At 38.6% G+C, this 19050-nt stretch overlaps 1 protein-coding gene across 3 annotated transcripts in view; it reads right to left on the reverse strand.

Annotated features, from left to right (window-relative positions):
- Positions 1–19050, reverse strand: part of CTNNA2 (catenin alpha 2) — a gene marked incomplete at both ends in the record, with an annotated part of 469340 nt that overhangs the window by 107355 nt on the left and 342935 nt on the right. For all 3 annotated transcript variants that reach the window (XM_081998803.1, XM_081998802.1, XM_081998801.1), the window contains 2 exons: positions 280–432; positions 17677–17757. In XM_081998803.1, the coding sequence (XP_081854929.1) occupies positions 280–432; positions 17677–17757 (234 nt within the window). The remainder of the gene's footprint in view (positions 1–279; positions 433–17676; positions 17758–19050) is intronic.

Raw genomic sequence — 19050 nt, forward strand, 5'->3', positions numbered from 1 at the left:
GCCGAAATGAAATTTACTTCTTTCTGCTCATGACTTTTGACAAAATACTGGAAATACCATTTTTAACATGTTCAATTTCTTTAATGAACTACAAAGTATAGCACATGCTACTCTCTGCCAGTCATGCAGACATTTGCCAGGCAATCACTGGGATGACCAAAACTCCTGAAATGTGTGTTAAAGAAATGCTACCTCTAATATCTGAGCCAGTATATAATTTTTCTTGCCTCTCCTACAGAGGCAAGGTGGAAATCTAGCTGTGTCAATAAGGTCACTTACCTCAACTAACTTGTTGGCGTGCTCACGGAAGACCTGAGCATACTCCTTCACTTCTTTCTCATTACCGCTTTTCGCGGCCTCAATGAGAACCAGTAATGGGACATTGGTCTCCAGGAATGAATCCGATATATGATCCATTACTGCCTTCCGTAGCTGTGACAAAAGAAAGCAGACCAGTAAATAAAAGGAGAATTATCAACATACATTCCCACTGTGTTCATTGGCTACTTATATTTAAGCATTGATGTGTTGCATCTCACAGCATTGTATGGGGGTTTGGGCTTTTTTCTTTCTTTCTTCCTAGTTATACATTTGCAGCAAGCATACAAATATCAAACACTCTGCAAAACCCTCCTGAGATTCATGCTGACTCACACATCTAATCCCACTGGACTGAACGGATCTATATAGGACGGTGGTGATTGCCCACATAATACATTGCAAATTGATGAGAATTGAAAGCTGCACACTATTTTAAAAAACAGTTCAGCTCACTTAAGCTAAATATGGATTAAGGAGCTTAACTTCAAGCAACCATTAAAAATATTAGCCTGAATATTTTTAAGCCGTTTCTAATTCCTGCACTGAATAGTATTCTGCGCAGTAATGAGCATTTCATTTAGCACATGCCTTGTGCTTCGTGTTCTCTTTCAAATGCCTCCAACAGGTATAAACAGAAAACCTTCCTAAGCATTTTTCAGGTGGATTACAAAACATACTACAATTTATTCCAACAGAAAAAACAACACCCTACAAGTTACTGAAGATTAAACACCTGCTATTTCATAAAAACATCTGCTTGAAACAATATTATTGTAAGAATGATGTCACTACATCTTTACCTTGCTAATAACCACTAATTAATGTCAAACTTCACTAAAATTTGAAAGACAGCCAGAAAGATGACTGAAGTCTTAAGTAATTCTTCCTGGAAACTTAATTGCTCTACAGGAGTATGGATCAGAAACATATTTAGCATGTTTTCCCCATCTTTTTGGTTGTTAAGAATGAAAAACCGTGGTCTCAAACACAAGCCGAGAGCTATTCAGCCTAGAGGTCTGGCTAGCCATTAGTCTCCTTAAATCATGCATTTTTAGTTAGACAAAATTACCTTTCCTGATGTTTCATCTATTTTGCAGTCCAGACAAGAAAGCTCTAGCTAGACAAGGTGTCATCCAAACACCCAATTGTGCTGAAGACCGGTATATTGTTGGGCACTGTAAATACATGGTCCAACATGAATTTGCTGTTTGACAGCAGCAATTGTCAATTCTATTTGAATAAGGAGAAAGCTAACTTTGAATATTTCCATTTAATCCCTGAGCGGTGCCGTAAAAACAAGCAAAGCAAAATAGCATATATGTGTTTGCATGAGGTATTCCTTCTATTTCTATTACAGCTAAAGCAGCCAATGTATTAAGAACATCGGTTCTTAATTGTGCTTAAAAATCAATTTTACTCAGATTCTACCTAGAAAGTATTTTTCCACTTCCAAAATTATTACAGGCACTCAGAATAGCTAACACAGTATTACATACAAACAGGGCGAGGGGAAGACAGAAAAAGAGAATATATCAAAAAGACCTGCCAACAGTTCAGAAGCTGGTGTGTTGTTGCTACTACCTATCACATTGTCAGCTTGTACTCTTTCTTTTTTTCTTCTCATCAATCTGCTGATATCCACTTGCTGACTCTTATTTTATATTGAAAGCTCTTTCAGACAGTCCTTTGTGTTTGCACAGCATCTTATACAACGAGATCCTGATCCATGAATAGTTTTCATAGATACCATCTCAATACAAAGATAAACGCTAATATTGCTCCAAACATATCAAAGCATTGAAAAAGAAAAAAAATACACTAAGACATTGAGTGTCAGAGAACAGTGCACCAGCAGAGCACGCCACATTATATGGCTGATAGATTTCCAGTCGCTATGTATATCAACCCCTCCCTACTAAATGAAGGGTTTCACCTATAGCCAGCATTAAGAGCAAGAGACTGCCAGAGACATTTGTCTCACATTTGCTCAGCCACCCTCTGCAGATGTCTACCTCCCAACACTTGCCAAGAAACTCCACTCCCAAGTTAAATGCCTCACTCCAGTACCTGCAGTTAGACTTCCTGAAGTCCATTGGACCAAAATATGCCAAATGGCGACATTTCAACAGGAACACACAAAGGTTTTAAAAATCCCGTGTGGCTTCCATCTCATTCTCAGGGAAAAGCCTTAAAAAAAAAATCCACCTGCTCAATTTCAATGCTGTTATGAATAAAACCTGCCGTCCACTGCACTGAAAAAAAAAAAAAAACTATCTCAATGTTAAATGAACACTGACATTTTACTGTTTATATCATTCCATAAGGAGGCATCTGTTTCAGAGTGTTGTGTTCAATGAACAAGCAATTCAATTTTTAATCACGGTTAATGTGGTATTATAGATCTGATTATAACAATATGCCCCATGGAACCGTAAGAAAAGCCTCAGGATGTTTAAGTACGTAGCTTATTTTCATCAGTATTAAATACCTTCAGTCTACAACCACATACTAGAAATCCATAAAAAGGAGAGTCAGAGCATGAGCTAACCAGCAATTTGGGGTTTACCATTGTAAATATACAGTAGAGTTATAGCTGAATAAAAATGAAGGAACAAAATGGGTATCTTGTTTCTAATGGTAACTGTATGTCGCCTTCTGCAGTTCAGAATCACAGCAGCTGAAAACAATCTGAATCCTGACTGTCACAGGTCTAATAAATATAAAATTAACAAATTCATTTTCCCATGCTGTGTTAATCATAGGTGTCAGTAGCATATTCCTGACCCCTCATGTAAACACGCATCATAATTTCTTTAGAAACGGGTTATCTGAGTTTTAGTATGCCCTTGAATTGAAGTTGAAAGGTATAGTTAACCGTTTTTAAATACACGGGGGACCACAAATTTTGCTATCCATCACCACAGGCTATAAAGAATGACTTGACAAAATAATTTGTTAAATGTGACAGGAGTATGAACATAAGACATTCATCCAATAGCTGAAATGGATACATGACAAGGTAATATTAATTGCACAGGACAAGATATTTAAAAGTATTAGCTCAGCATTAGCAGCCTATTTGATCCCATTAGGGCTATTCATCCAGATAAAAAAACTACTGGAAAACTAATCTTGTATGTTCCTCTGCATACTGCAACAAAGTCCAGCCAAAGTGATGGCTCATGCGTCCAGAGATTTTACTGTTTCATACAACCAGCTTCAGTTCAGAAGAGAATGGGAAAAGTCTGTGACCTGAATTTAAATGGCCATAAAACAGGCGGCAAAACCACGTTTTATTTTAAAAAGAGCATGAGATCTTGCGCTCATACATGCATTAACAAATGTCTTTGAAATGCTTTAATTTACTCTGAATTCTGATGTAAATATTATGGCACAAACTATTGCTCATAGGACAATGCGTTAGGTTTTTTTTACCCCACTGAATTTTTGTTAGAGGGGACTTCAAAGCGTGGGTAGTTTCCATTACATGAAACTCCATTTGTTAGCAGAGAAAACACATTAAATAAAGGTCTTTCCTAATTTTCTCATGGAGAAAACTTTATTAATTATCATATAGCTAAAAGAATAGTAAGTTTGCCAGACCAGCAAAGATACAAAAGGAAAACATCAAGACCTGTAAATATTTTTAAAGTATGAATGGTGTAGTACAAGGCAGACTTTATGTCTTTCCAGTTCAGTCAATTTAGGCAGTTTATGGTGCAGAGTCAGTTGCTGGGTTTGATAGCATCATGTTCTACTGTTCTAAGCACTATTCAGGGCTGTTTTATCATTGTCGGTTCACAGCTGTAATTGAGCTCAAAGAGGTTAAACTGCCCACTGAAATGATGTTTTCCATGGCTATATAACAATTTTAGAACCAAAATGTCTCAGTGCTGCTTACAGTCTAGTAGACAATTAAATGCCTAATCCTGACACTGGAAGGTAAAGTCACAGCAGGAGATTAATGACTCCAACAGATTGTTAAACTTTATAAAGACTGGCAATATAAACCTATCTGTAACAAAAGTTTACCAAGGAGTATCTTATTCACCGTTTTCCATTTAATGTGCATTACAAGCTGAACCCAACTCCAGTTTGCAGCTGCACAGCACTCCCAAACAGGTATTAATTTAATTTAAAGACATGAAAATAAAGCATTCTCCACTGCAGTTAAAGTGTATCTCTTCCAATATATTGTGAAATTGAGTTCTGGAGAATAAGACAGTGACCATTAGAAGCTACTGCAGTGCTAAAGAGAGTCTCAGTCAATTCTGCAAACTACAGCCCATGAAGAGGTGACCAAAAATTGGTGAACTGGGGGGTATGGATGCTATTGCCATCAATTATATCTTGACAGATTAAACAGCAAAAAGATTAACATTTAAAGCATTTATCACACTGGAACACCCAAAGTACAGATTTCTACATTAAAATATCTAAGATTTGAGCCCAAGAAAAAAAAAAATCAGAAAGAAATGCTGTTACAAAGACTGATCATACTTCTTCATATATTTTTCTGTGTGTGAGATTTCTTCTCTAAAGAGAAAACTCCCTAGTCAGGGAGAGACTGGGGATAAATTTACTAATGGAGGTGGTGATTAGTAAGTTTTTGTGACTTAGACATTTTATACTGCCTTTTCAAAAAAAAAAATATTTTTTTGGCAAGAACAAGTCTCAGGCTTCCTAGCAACATTAGGGCAGTTACATAAAAGCAGAGAAAAAGTTTGGGGGACAGATATATCCCAAAATATATGAGTAATATCAAGGTAAGAACTCCGTCTTGTTTCACATCTGGATAGAACAATAAAATCCTAATGCTGATTGGAGTGCTGGGATAGTACCAAATATTTATTATTTCTAACAATAAAGAATGATACAGAGCTTTAAAAAGGTAGAGGACAGTACAGAGATTACCATCAGAAAATGTTGGAAAACCAGGAGAACAGAAATACAGGCAGGGACTGAACATTCAGTTAAATCAAAATAATCCACAAGTGAAAGACAGAGATTAACTTTTGCATTCTGTATGACTGGGGAAGGTAGAGTTGTGGCAAGAAGAATATGGAAGGATGAAGTTGCAGAACAGGACATTACATGTAGGAACAAAGAAGAGGGGAAAGATTGTAGGAGGTTAGCCCAGCGGAGAAGAGGAATAAGACTGTGAAAAATACCCTTGTGAAAACTGGGGAAGACTGTGAAGTGTCAAAAATGTCAGCAAGACTGCAAGCCTAGAGGGTCTGATGCAAAAGAGGAGAGAAGTGTGACAAAGAGGAGGGTAACAAAGAATAAAAATCATGGATTAAACATCCACAGATTAAACAGAGAGCCATAACACATTGCGTATCTTCATGCATTGTCTCAGGCTCTGTTGAAATGATATTTAAATCAAGTAGAGTGGCTTTGGAGCTTTATGGGTTTTTATAAATACAATAAATAAAAAAAAATAATTGGGGACAAAACTGTTTTGAGGAGGTTAAATAGCTATTTGGTCACAAATGGGAAGAAAGTTGTTTATGAAAACCCTCCATGAAGTTATCCTCACTACGACAAGCATGCATAATAACTTCATTTAAAAGCAGTCGGATCCAGTAAGCTTTAACGAGTTCATAGAGTAAATGCTATACGTGTCACACTTGCATTCCCACCTACGCCATTATCATCAGCTTCTCTAAGACCTAGAGATTTAGCCCCAGGGAAAGCTGGTGGCAGCTCTCTTCGGTAGACCTATCTATTGGTGTTCTGGACAATGATTGAAACAAGATTAAACATTGATTGCATATCTGCAAAAATGGATTTCTCCTTGTCCTTTCCAAGAGCCACTCAAAGTCACAAACTGATCCGATGCCATGGACAGAGATGATTGATATATGATACTATCAATTATCATCCACACCTTTCAAAGGGGCCCTTACTGCACTGAGATCAGAGTCTGTTGGGTTTTTTTCTTGGGTTTGTTTTGTTGGGGTTTTTGTTGGTTTTGTTCTTGTTTTGGTTTCTTCTCCTGGGATGTAATTTCTATAAAGCAAAAACTGAAAACAAAATTTTTTATATCTCTGGTTGCTTAATAACAAGTAACATTAAAAACTTCTTATAACACTTTAGAAATAGTGTTACTGAGCAAAATTAATGTCAATTAAGAAACAAATATAATGTTGAAATCCCATTTGGAAATTAAATTCTACATACTTTGCCATTGCTCATAAATCCATTAGGAGGACGTAATTAGTGAAGTCTTTGTGAAAGGACTATGTTTTCCTCTACATTTATAGTACTCCCTACCTCATGCTACTGCATTATTGATAATGAACATCAAAATTTGAAGCTGCCTTTATGAATTCAAGCTTCTATAAGTTGCTTCAGCAGATGTGACTACAGGTCATTCTCTGGTTGACACTACAGAACAGTGAGAACTTCTTTGTGTAGAACTGTCATCGTCATCAACACAAATCTCCTGGAATAGGTTTTTGGGATTTTTTTTTTTTTTTTTTTTTTTTGAGTAGCAACTTCTTTTGAAGTTCTCCCACATTTACAGTGTCTCATCAAAAAGAGCTTTAAAAACTCCATATTTGTTTCTCTGCAGTGATTACAGAGCTAGGCATCTTCTAAAAGTTCCTGGAGTGAGTACAAAGATTTGTTGAAATATGTGAGCTTTTACAAAGACTCATTATTTGAGGAATAATAGGCAAGTTATGTGCAGTAATCTACTTTAACGCAACATAGCTGTCACTGAGTTTTGCCTTGTAACTCCTCACAAGCCACTGTGAAAGGCCAACCCTCTGTGCTCACAACTTCAGTTAAAAAAAAAAACAAGTCTTTATTGCACAAAGCAAAAGCAGCTATAGCTACTACACTCTTTGGATTTTGCCAGACAAAAACAATCCATCATTACTATTATGTTGCAGATCAAACTTTCCTTCATTTGATGAAAACATTATACACTGTAGCCTTACACAGAACTACCTGATATGAGTATAGTTTCCTGAATTATGGCACCATATGTGCATCAGTAAACATTATGTGTAGAGTAAATTAAACCGAGCCTTATAATTAGGCAGTAAGGAAATTACTGCAGACCTGAAGAGTAAATCAGCAGTATTAAAACACTCTCTATTTCCTCTGAAGCACTTCAGAGCACCATAAAAATCTCAATGTCACAGTGATAAACATCTAGAAGAAATGCATTTTGAGGGAGACAAAGACACATGCATTCAAATCAGTTCAAGCCAAAATGACAATTAAGTGCAATTTAAATAACAGTTCATTGCCTCTAACTTTTTAGATCAGATTTTTAGGCATTTTTCTAAAACACTTTTCCTAAAATAAAAATACACCTGTTAGTCCGTCAAATGGGAGCAGACAAAAAAGTGGATGCAGTATGGAACAGTATGGCAGGGGCTTACAGTTCTTTCAGTCCAAGCTGGTGAAATTCAGAGTTTGCCTACTGTTGCTGTAAGTTCAGTGGAAGCTGAAAGAGCAGAGGACTTCATCAAGTGGAGCATTACCAGCTCTGCTTTATAACCCACTATTACACAAGAGTCCTGTCCAATACCTTTGCACAAACCGCTAGAGAGACCCAGTAAAGAAGCACTGATGTACACACAATACAGTGTGCCCATATTAAATAAATACAGGAAATAAACCTGTAGTATTGGCACAGAAATAAATCTGTATTAGCATTTGATAGACTGTTTTCAGAAAGGCAGCTTCCAGATTTCCATAATCAAGAGCAGTAGAGTCACTGCAGGTGACAACATAACCTATGAAGTAACAAAGAAAAGGTGATGAGTTTCTAATGAGCAAGGGCTGATGCCACAGGTGGCCTTACGTTCAAAGGCATTTAGATCCACTTGGGGCTGGCTCCCTTGACAAAATGCCAACTTTTTGTCAAGAAGCATTTTCATGCAACAGAATGAAGCAATATCACCGATCACCCTGCACCTTCCCTCAGGAATACCTCATCTTTGGTAATATAGCACAACCTTATCAAAACTTCTGTAGATCATCTGTTTAAGTATGACCTTGCTTCAACTTTGCTTTTGCAAAATAACTCTTTAGTAAACATTCATGCAAACTAAGTCTTGAAGTTGCAACTTTCTTGGTTATTCTGCTACTACTTAACACTCATATGAAGTTTTGCATCTTCCAAATGCTCTATCACCTCTCCTAGAAATTCTCAGTGGTATGTGAGTTAGGTAAACGTCCATGACCCTCTCTCTGGGTGTTTTTAGCCCTCTTTAAATTATACAGATCTTGAATTAAAAAAGCCACCTGCAGGATTTATAACCATAACCACTGCCCTCTTGTCGGCAGCAACAGGCATGTCAGAACCTACTTTGATGGTAATGACAGGCAGAACTTGCTTCCCCAGCCCACCTAGAAATGCACCTATTGCTGCAGTGTTGACTGCCTCTATAGCTTGAAAGTAAAAGCACTATTCACGCAAACTTACCTTTAGGCTCCTATCTTTTGGTGCTTAAATTAGGAAGCAGTTCACACGTAACTCCTTACAGACAAAGAAGGATGAGTTTTTCCCCAAAAGTGAACTCTCTATTGACTGTAAAGGCAGTTGGAAGGAAAACCAGGTTCCTTATATTATCACCCAATTTCCATACTTGACATCAGCTGCTGTGATTTCTCAGTGTTCTCTTTTTTTCCTCTTCTCCACCTCTCTCCTCGCGCGCCCCCCCCCCCCCCGAGCTTATATTTCTTTGGATGTGCAGTTCAGCTCCTCAAAGGAGCTGAAAGGAATTAGTTATCTAATGTCTATTAAGTCTGATTACAATTGGGTTCAGAGTCATCTTAGTTTTGTTTTGCTTTCTGAGCACTTATACTTCCCTTGGGCTTGTATCTTAATGTACAGATGCTGTGTACCTCTTAAAGCTGGTACAACACAGAATACCTAAGTTAAGGCAGCTTCACCTTCACAAACAACTTAATTTTTTTGTGTTTCAGATTATTTTTCCAAAACTGGACAGTAACTCTTGCTTGTCTTCATAAAGCATTTCAGAAGGGAGAGAGGATAAACAAAACAATTAAGTCTGTAAATCATGATTCAGGGCAGCAAGATTTCATTTCTAGGTGCTGCTAGTCCTCCCTATAGCATTTTGCAAGGTCTCTGGTCTGTATAAGAGACACTAGCTTGGCTGTAAAATGATGATGATAAAATGTCCTCTTTTGGAGAGGGTTCTATGTTTCCTTCAAACTGTTTACTTACTGTAAACAAGCAAGCTCTGCACATACTTGAAGAGAGATTTAAGTCCACAGACCGAAAACATTATATAAGTGTCTATCCATAATATAATTTGTATGGGTGAGAGGTGATAAAATCTGTTCCAACAGAACACATTTTTCAGCTTTAGGTGTCCCTTTAGTCTAATTGCATGAGCTAATATTCATGTTTTTTATTCTGAGATTCTCTCTAGAGTCTATGTCAATTTTTGACACGTTTCAAAGTGCTAAACAATTTTTTTTTTACCACAAATAGCATTCATAAACAGTAGAGACGCAACTTAATCTAAGTGGAAGCAATTGCCATAAAGAGCAAATGGAGACATGCTGCCTCTCAAGACCTAGAAAAAAAGATAAGCCCAAGAACATTATGAAGCCTGTTATCTAATTCAAACTGTTGTAACCCATATTAAAGAGTACACCAAATTGTCAGTACTTTCAGAGACCTACGTAGTAGGCAAAAACTGAGTATGATCAAGTTCTCCCCAAGATCTTTGTTTTGCCTAAATAAATTACAGGAAGTATTTTTCTCATCAACTTTTAACTTTTTAAAAGTTTGACTTGTAGACTAATATAGCTACTGAAACAGTACTATCAAGGACTAAAAGATAAAGAGTATAATAATTGTAGCTGTGCAGCTGAAGGGAGGTATGTTAGAGAATATGGCTGATAACAGACTAATAAATACCACGTCTGTAGTCCACCAAGTGTCTTACAAAGGTATTTGCGAGAACACAGCTTAACACAAGGATCGTGTAAAAGAGCAATCAAAAATACATGAGGGTCATGTGAAAGGATGTATTAACTACATTATACATAAATAATTGTTTAGACGTATAGAAAGGGCGAACATGACTTGGATATATATAAAAATATTAATTTATGCTACTGCAAAGTATGTGACTGAATAACTTTGAGTGTGTGGCTGATAGAAAGACACCATAGGACAGTCATTATTAATATTAGTTTATGCTTAAATGGCTAAACCTGATCCTGAGTACCTAAAAGTGTGTCACCATTCCTAGGGTGCTAGTAGTGGCTGCTGGGAAAAAGCAGATGCAGAAGAAGCAATCAATATCCTAACCTCTATCAATATTCATGAGAAAGAGGGACACAACTCTTCCAAGCCAATACAGAAATCATGGAAGTGCCTATCTTTCACCTTTGAGCCTACAAAGTAGCTGAAATTAAAAAATCAACTTTTAAATGACAAACCACAGCCACATGTGAAACCCATTGTTGGAAAATCATATGGGAAAACAAGCTACATGTTGCTGTAGAAATCATATTGTAAGGTTAATTTATGGATAATACCATGCTATAGCTATACAATACCAATATTACTAGCAAAGTAGCACAGTAGGGGGCCCTAAAATTAAATATTCCTTTGAAAATTTGGAGTGTTGTTGCAGATAACAGAGTAAAACAGAACAGGACCATAGTCTTGACCATGAAGGCTTTTGCTTCTAGACTGGTTTTCTGAGGAAATGAAGCTCATTACAGTAATTCTGTCTATTTTTTCAAATATATGTTTATCTGTTGGTCAATTTTAAAAGCATCTGACAGACAGGAAAGGTCTTGAGGATGCTGAATAACTGAAGTTTGATGCAGAATCGTCTGGGTAGGCGAACAGTGACCTGCATTAGAGTCCTATAGAGGGAAATCTGTAACGTGAAGTCAGTAGCTGGCTGGCCAGCTTACCAGCATAGGTACCAGCTGGCCGACCACCATGCGGGTACCAGCTGGCAGAGGAGGTGCCAAAACCAGCCGCACATCTTCCTGCGTTTCACCGGCCAGCCTGGAGTAACAAGTGAGCTACAGCAGAAGAGGTAGTAGCAGAGAGGTGAAGGATGGATGCGAGAAAATGAGACGAAATATGAAAACCAGAGATCATGGGAGCAAGCACAGGTACTTCAAGTCCAGAAATGATGACAGCTTTCTATATTGAAAATCACCATCCTAGCTACTAACTGCATGCAGCTAGCAATAGGATGTTGATGTTATTTTGCTTTTTGTGGTACCTGCCCAACAGGTTGAACTGGATTACACCCAACAACACATAGTCTAAGGTCACAGAACAATAATAAGATGACAAAAAATACCTTTTGATACTGCACGCATAGACTTAGATACATAACAATAGCATTAACTTCTGTTAGACATCCACTCCATTAAAACAAAAGCCCAGGACATCAGTTTAACATTCAAAACATTTCTCAAAATGCAACTGGTACTGTAGTTGTTTCTGGACTTTCCACTTCACATTTCCTATTAATAAATTTTATAATAAAGTTTTGTTGCCTAAAACTGCAAGGAGAACCAGAAATCCTACTTTAAGGAAAATAAAGTACTTTTTAATTTTTGCTTTATTCTACTTTGGAATGAAAACTGGAAATTTAAAAATAATCAAAACACCTTAAAATAATGGAAAACATTATTGACAATTCTAAAAATATATTTTATTTTTCAGTATTTGTTTATATGTATGTATTTATATTTGCAATGCAAAGCTAAAAGAAACTACTACCTTTTTAAATGAAAATTTGAAACCACTGAAAAAAAATCCAAATGTTACTTTTCATCACTGTCAGGCTTTTTTTTTAACTTTCAAGATTAGATTTCATTTTTTCAATTTTAAAGAAAGCGAAAATTTTCTGTTGAGTATTTATTTCATAAATTATTTCTAACTAGCTTTAGTAATGACAAACCTAAGTCTGCAGGAGGTGGATGTATTGTCTTTAACAGCTATATGAGAGCATTATTTCCAGTATAAACTGAGAATCACTGCTAAAAAATCTTCCTATTTCTTTACAATTCCTTCCACTTGGAGGCATACGCAGTATTAGTCTGGCTCGAATGGACAAAAACGAGGAATTATTTGACTTCAATCTACTGTATAGAATACTGCAGACAGGCTGCTCCATTAAAATTAATAGCAGTACAGATATCTGCTCTTTAAGAGAAAACGAATGGTTTTGGTTATTACACCTCGCAGGGAAACTGCCTGGCTAACACAGACTGAACAAGCTCAACCGATCAACTGGAAGAGGACTCAAGGCAAAGGGGCGACGGCAGCAGCGGCACGAGCAGGTGGGACACCAGCGGTGGTGACAGCAGAGCAGCTGCCGCCCCGCTCGTACGACTCCAAATGATCTCTGGAGGGTGGTGGTCCTTGCTAGGCATCCAGTTTGTGTGTCAGCCAAATTCTTTGGTGTGTCCTTCCTGCTTATCTTTGTTTCAATGTCACCGCAGAGCTGCAATGCTTGAAATCCTGTGTGCGCGCTGCTTTGTGACTAGCTGTAGTATTTAAACTACAGGGTTAGTATTTTCTTTTCCCTATGGAGGTAAACCAACCAAACAAAATAACTGGCAGCAACAAGCACCCTGCTGCTGGTCTAGCTTGCTGTACCACACAGGGAAAGATGCTTTTGTTCATCTTTTAGGTTTTGGTTTGTGGTTTGTTGTTTTTTTTTTTTTTCTTTTAATGGCAGACTTGCATATCGGGGGGAAAAAGACCTCAAATCCTGCCAATTGGCACAACTTATTATCAGAAACAGAACTCTCTGCTTTTTCCCAATTGTTCAAAATAAAGTAAGAAATGGCAGCAGTAAGCTAAGGGCTGGTAGGACTTATCTCCTTCCAAGAACTTGTTTAGTCTGACTTAAGTTGATGTTCTTACTGGCAGTTTATATTAAGACATATAATTAGATCCCCATAATAGATTTCCAATGCCCAAGAAAGTTTAAATGATGAGTATAAAAGATTTAATTCCATCAGAATAGGAAATATTGATGTGACTGTAAATTGAGAGATGGAATTTTAGCACTGTGTATCCCAATCACCATCATTTCACATGTCTGCGTGTTCTATAGATAATCAAATAAAATCTCAGAAATAAAGATCTAAGTAACCTGGGGAGACAAAGAAAAATCAGTCTCAGATGGTTGACTGCTGAAGCCTTGCAAGGGATAGGTCCAACCTATCAAATGAAATATATATACCTTCCTCATTACCAAAACATATTTTGTAGATTGTCCAGTTTTATGGTGATAACATTAAGCTTCATAAATCTGACAAGCAAGGCTGCTTTAAAAGTGATTCATTAAAAACAAAAGGCATCGTGGTATTCAAAGTTGGTTGTCTCTTCCATGGTTTAGCCCAAAATAGAAAAACTTTAATAGTATAATTCTGCAGTCTCAACTGTCGTTCTTAATCTTCAAGCCCCTCTCCCCAGACATTATACTAAGCCCTCAGTGACATCCTCAATATCCTGAAATTTAGCAGGGGGTATATAAGTAGGTCTGGGTAGACACACACATATACTGTTGATTACGCATGTGATGAAGCGGAACATTGATTATGGTTCTAAAGGATAATGATTTATAGTCAGAATACATATTGTTGCAAGCAGAGACCTAGCACTATTATGATCTTATCTTGATTAGTTTACTAGCAACTGCCACAATTTAATAAACATTATACCTACATGATTAACTTTCATAAATAACAGAAATTATATTAAAAGCTTCATCTCCAAGCAAGAAAATATTATATATGTGCTTCACTTTACCCACATACAGAGTTTCAACCTTTCTGAAATTGAATCCAACACCCATGGGGCTGAATATACACGAGAAGCAGACAGTTTCTTAATAAAGGTGCCATTTTTATATCACGTTTTGGAGTAAATTTGGCTTTAGAGATGAGTAATTCAGGCAACTGCTGAGAGCCTCACACAGAACAGCAACTCATGTGTTAGTCTGCTACTTCCTCCAAGCAATAAGAACAGAGGTGGGAGGCAACACATGGTACAAGCTCCACTGCAGAACCTAGGATCCCACAAATTTGGAGGTCAGAACAGCAGAGATCTTTCTTCTGTCATTAGCTGAGCAACAGATGTGATGCTAGGCTTTATACAGGAGAGCCAATGATTCATATTGTCTCTAAGTCCATTGCAATATTTTTATTATTTGTAGAAATAAGCTCTGAGAATATGATCGTCAAACACGTTTGCTGAGAGTTAAGGCAGAGATGAAATGAGCTGAGTTTTAGCAGTGCAGAGCACTGATTTTGAAATGCCTATAGGGACCACTCTTTCTGAAATTATCATGTGGCAAATAGGTGTCTGAAGACATATTTAAGTCCTTATTTGGTCTTGCAGATTTATGGATTTTAGATCATTATCACAGAGGCAATCTTTGATTGGCCAGGTAGAATTTTCTTTTTTTATTATTTTTTAAAAAAATGCAGAATTGGGATCATCTCAAAAGGAGAAATAAGAGGTAAAAAGAAGCAATCCCTCCTGCCTTATCTTTAAAAATATAAAGAGAAACCTACAGAGGCTTCCTCTCTTTTGTTTGCCAATCTCCTTTCTAATCTTTACAATCTCAACCTTCTTGAATTAATCTATCAGTCTTATTACCAAACACAATGATACACGTAATATGTCAACCTTTATAGTTTAAACTATGCTTTACAGTTATTCATAGAATCATAGAATAGTTTGGGTTGGAAGGGACCTTTAAAGGTGATCCAGTCCAACTCCCCTGCCATGAGCAGGGACATCTTCAACTAGATCAGGTTGCTCAGAGCCCCGTTCAACCTGATCTTGAATGTTTCCAGGGATGGGGCATCTACCACCTCTCTGGGCAACCTGTTATTTAGCCTTCTCCACAGCTTCATAGGACCTTTATTTAATATGGTGCCTTAGAAGTTTTCCTTGAAAATATTCTGCTCTTACAAACTTTTCATATTCTGCTCATAGTTCCTGTTATTTCAATGAATATTCAAATACACACAAATAAGCACATATGCTAGTGTTTTTATGACTGGCATTGCTGGGCTGCAAAGGCAGTGAAGGTCTGGCCAACCTGCTTACCCTCCCACATATTAAGACCATTGGGGGTTACACTTGGAATATGTTTCAGACTCCTATTTTTTTGGCTCAGGAAATACTACAACTTTGCATGATGTCATGGGTAATGTACTGTCACATCTGAATAAGGACACAGATTCCTTATTCCTCTACAGGTGGCAAAACCAGTCTGAAGTTGAAAAGCAATGACGTCCTTAGAAGCATTATTATATCGAGAGTCCCTTGGGAGATAGTCCTGAAGGACAAAGGGGTCCAGGAAGGCTGGACAGTCTTCAAGAAGGAAATCTTAAAGGCACAGGAGCAGGCAGTCCCCATGTGCCATAAGAAGAGCTGGCGGGGAAGGCGACCAGCCTGGATGAACAGGGAGATTTTGCTGGGACTCAGGGAAAAGAGGAGAGTTTATCATCTCTGGAAGAAGGGGCAGGCAACTCACGAAGAGTACAAGGATCTCGATAGGTCAAGCAGGGACAAAATTAGAAAGGCAAAAGCCCAGCTAGAGCTCAATCTGGCCACGGTTGTAAAGGATAATAAAAAATGCTTCTACAAATACATTAAAAACAAAAAGAGAGGCAAGGAGAATCTCCATCCCCTACTGGATATGGCGGGGAACATTGTCTCCAAGGATGAGGACAAGGCTGAGGTACTTAATTCCTTCCTTGCCTCAGTCTTTAATAGCCAGTCCAGGTATCCGCAGGATATTCAGCCCCCTGAGCTGGAAGATGGGGATGGAGAGCACAATAATCCGCCCATAATCCAGGAGGAAGCAGTTAAGGACATGTTAAAACACCTGGACACCCACAAGTCTATGGGACCGGATGGGATCCACCCGAGAGTACTGAGAGAGCTGGCGGAGGAGCTTGCCAAGCCACTCTCCATCATTTATCAGCAGTCCTGGTTAACAGGGGAGGTCCCAGAAGACTGGAGGCTTGCCAATGTGACGCCCGTCTACAAGAAAGGCCGGAAGGAGGATCCTGGGAACTACAGGCCTATCAGCCTGACCTCTGTACCGGGCAAGATCATGGAGCGGTTCGTCTTGAGAGTGCTCTCATCTTGAGTGGTTCATCTTGAGTTGTCTACCTGGACTTTAGTAAAGCCTTTGACAGCATCTCCCACAGCATTCTGCTGGAGAAATTGGTGGCTTGTGGCTTAGACAGGTTTACTCTTCGCTGGGTGAGGAACTGGCTGGATGGCCGAGCCCAGAGAGTTGTGGTGAATGGCATTAAATCCGGCTGGCGGCCAGTCACAAGCGGTGTTCCCCAGGGCTCGGTTCTGGGGCCGATCTTAGTTCAATATCTTTATTGATGATCTGGGTGAGGGGATCGAGTGCTCCCTCAGTAAGTTTGAAGATGACACCAAGTTGGGTGGGAGTGTCGATCTGCTGGAGGGCAGGAGGGCTCTGCAGAGGGATCTGGACAGGCTGGATCAACGGGCTGAGCTCAACTGTATGAGGTTTAACAAGGCCAAGTGCTGGGTCCTGCACTTGGGTCACAACAATCCCATGCAATGCTACAGGCTTGGGGAGGAGTGGCTGGAGAGCTGCCTAGCGGAAAAGGACCTGGGGGTGCTGGTTGACAGCCGGCTGAACATGAGCCAGCAGTGTGCCCAGGTGGCCAAGAAGGCCAACAGCGTCCTGGCCTGTATCAGAAATAGGGTGGCCAGCAGGAGCAGGGCAGGGATTGTGCCCCTGTACTCAGCACTGGTGAGGCTGCACCTTGAATCCTGTGTTCAGTGTTGGGCCCCTCACTACAAGAAGGACGTTGAGGTGCCGGAGTGTGTCCAGAGAAGGGCAACAAAGCTGGTGAGGGGTCTGGAGCACAAGTCTTATGAGGAGCGGCTGAGGGAACTGGGGTTGTTCAGTCAGGAGAAGAGGAGGCTGAGGGGAGACTTATTGCTCTCTACAGCTACCTGAAAGGGGGTTGTGGTGAGGTGGGTGTTGCTCTCTTCTCCCAACTAACTACGGATAGGACGAGAGGAAATGGCCTCAAGTTGCACCATGGGAGGTTTAGATTGGATATTAGGAAAAATTTCTTCACCGAGAGGGTGGTCAGGCATTGGAACAGGCTGCCCAGGGAGGTGGTGGAGTCGCCATCTCTGGAAGTGTTCAAAAAACGTGTGGATGTGGCGCTTCAGGACATGGTTTAGGGAACATGGTGGCGCTGGATTAATGGTTGGACTTGATGATCTTGAAGGTCCTTTCCAACCTAGTGATTCTGTGATTCTGTGATTCTGTGATTATAAAAAGCATAGATTACCTGTCTTCGAAGGTCTCGTGTTTTCTTGGTCATCTTGTCAATAGCAATGTTGAGTGGGTCCCCCTTCTCCTTCCTTCCAGTCTGTTAAAAATGAAATTTTGGAGTTAGACAAAAATACTGCAGAAAACATACACTTAAAAAAACCCAAACAAACAAAAAAGTACATTCATCAAAGGAAATCTCTGCATCTCTTTTTGTTTGCTTCCATCAAGTTATTATTTCCAATGTAATGTTTTTAGCATGTTTACGTGTGGGGGGCATAGCAGATTATTTTAAAACAATCCTAAAATGTTAAGAAGAAAGATTAAGGTGACTCACTGGAGAGTTCAGAACTTTTCCACCAATAAATTATGTGCATATATTATAGCCTATACTCCAAAAAATCTGGCAAGCCCTTTCACTATAAAACGAATATTAAGGGTTTCTAATCTCCATCCTGCCAGGCACTGGGAATGTTAAACATGATAATAAGCAGCAACACAGCTTGAGGACAGAAGGAAAATGGTCCCTATGCCTGTAACAGGAACCATATTGGCAGACATTAGGTGCAGTCTAAAGAAGAATTCCACTTAAAACACTTCCCTGCAGGAAGACTCAAATCAAAAATCCTCATGAAGATTAAAAAGGGGGAAAAAAGCTTTTTGTGTCTCATAACCAATGGAAAAATATATTGTTTTAGGTTCAATGGTACAAAAAACATTAAGTGATTTTTGTCAGCTGTATTACCTTTCTCTTAAGAGAGAACTGCTTCTCTAAAGATTTGTTGCATCTCTTATCACACTGAACTCTGTTTGATAGCTTTTCATCAAGAATCAAAATGATCCTCCATTCTTTCTGGCAGTACTCTTTCTTTCCCAATGTTGTTTTCAAATACTCCTATTTAGAATTCTTCCTTGCATATGATTAAGAGCAATTTTCTATTTCCAGCTGAGCTTAATAGCATATGTTTCTGGGAACTATTGAGAAGTCACTTTTAGGGAGGGATGGGGATTAAACATCCCCTTTCAATAATGATCTCTCAAACGTACAGCACTGTTATCAGCTCTACATGGCCACGTTGGCAAGTGGCCTGTGTTCCAGTCTTCTGCTTTAAGCATTCATTCGAGGGAACGCCTGCTTTCTATTATTGTCTGTAATTCTAATTATGAAACAGGGCCAATATATTTATGATCATTTAGATATCTGTAAAACCCATCCCCTTTTCTTATGTAGAAATTCAAACACAAAAATATCAAGTACCGCCAGAATTTAATATAAAACATAAATTTACCTCTTAGATTTTTAAAAAGAAACCATTACAAATTCTGGAGTTAATCATACAAATTGACATCAGAAAATAGAGAGAAAGTGTTCGCTATGACACAAGAGGAGGCA

Source organism: Phaethon aethereus (assembly GCF_964289735.1).
Source record: "Phaethon aethereus genome assembly, chromosome: 4".
Classification (NCBI taxonomy): Eukaryota; Metazoa; Chordata; class Aves; order Phaethontiformes; family Phaethontidae; genus Phaethon; species Phaethon aethereus.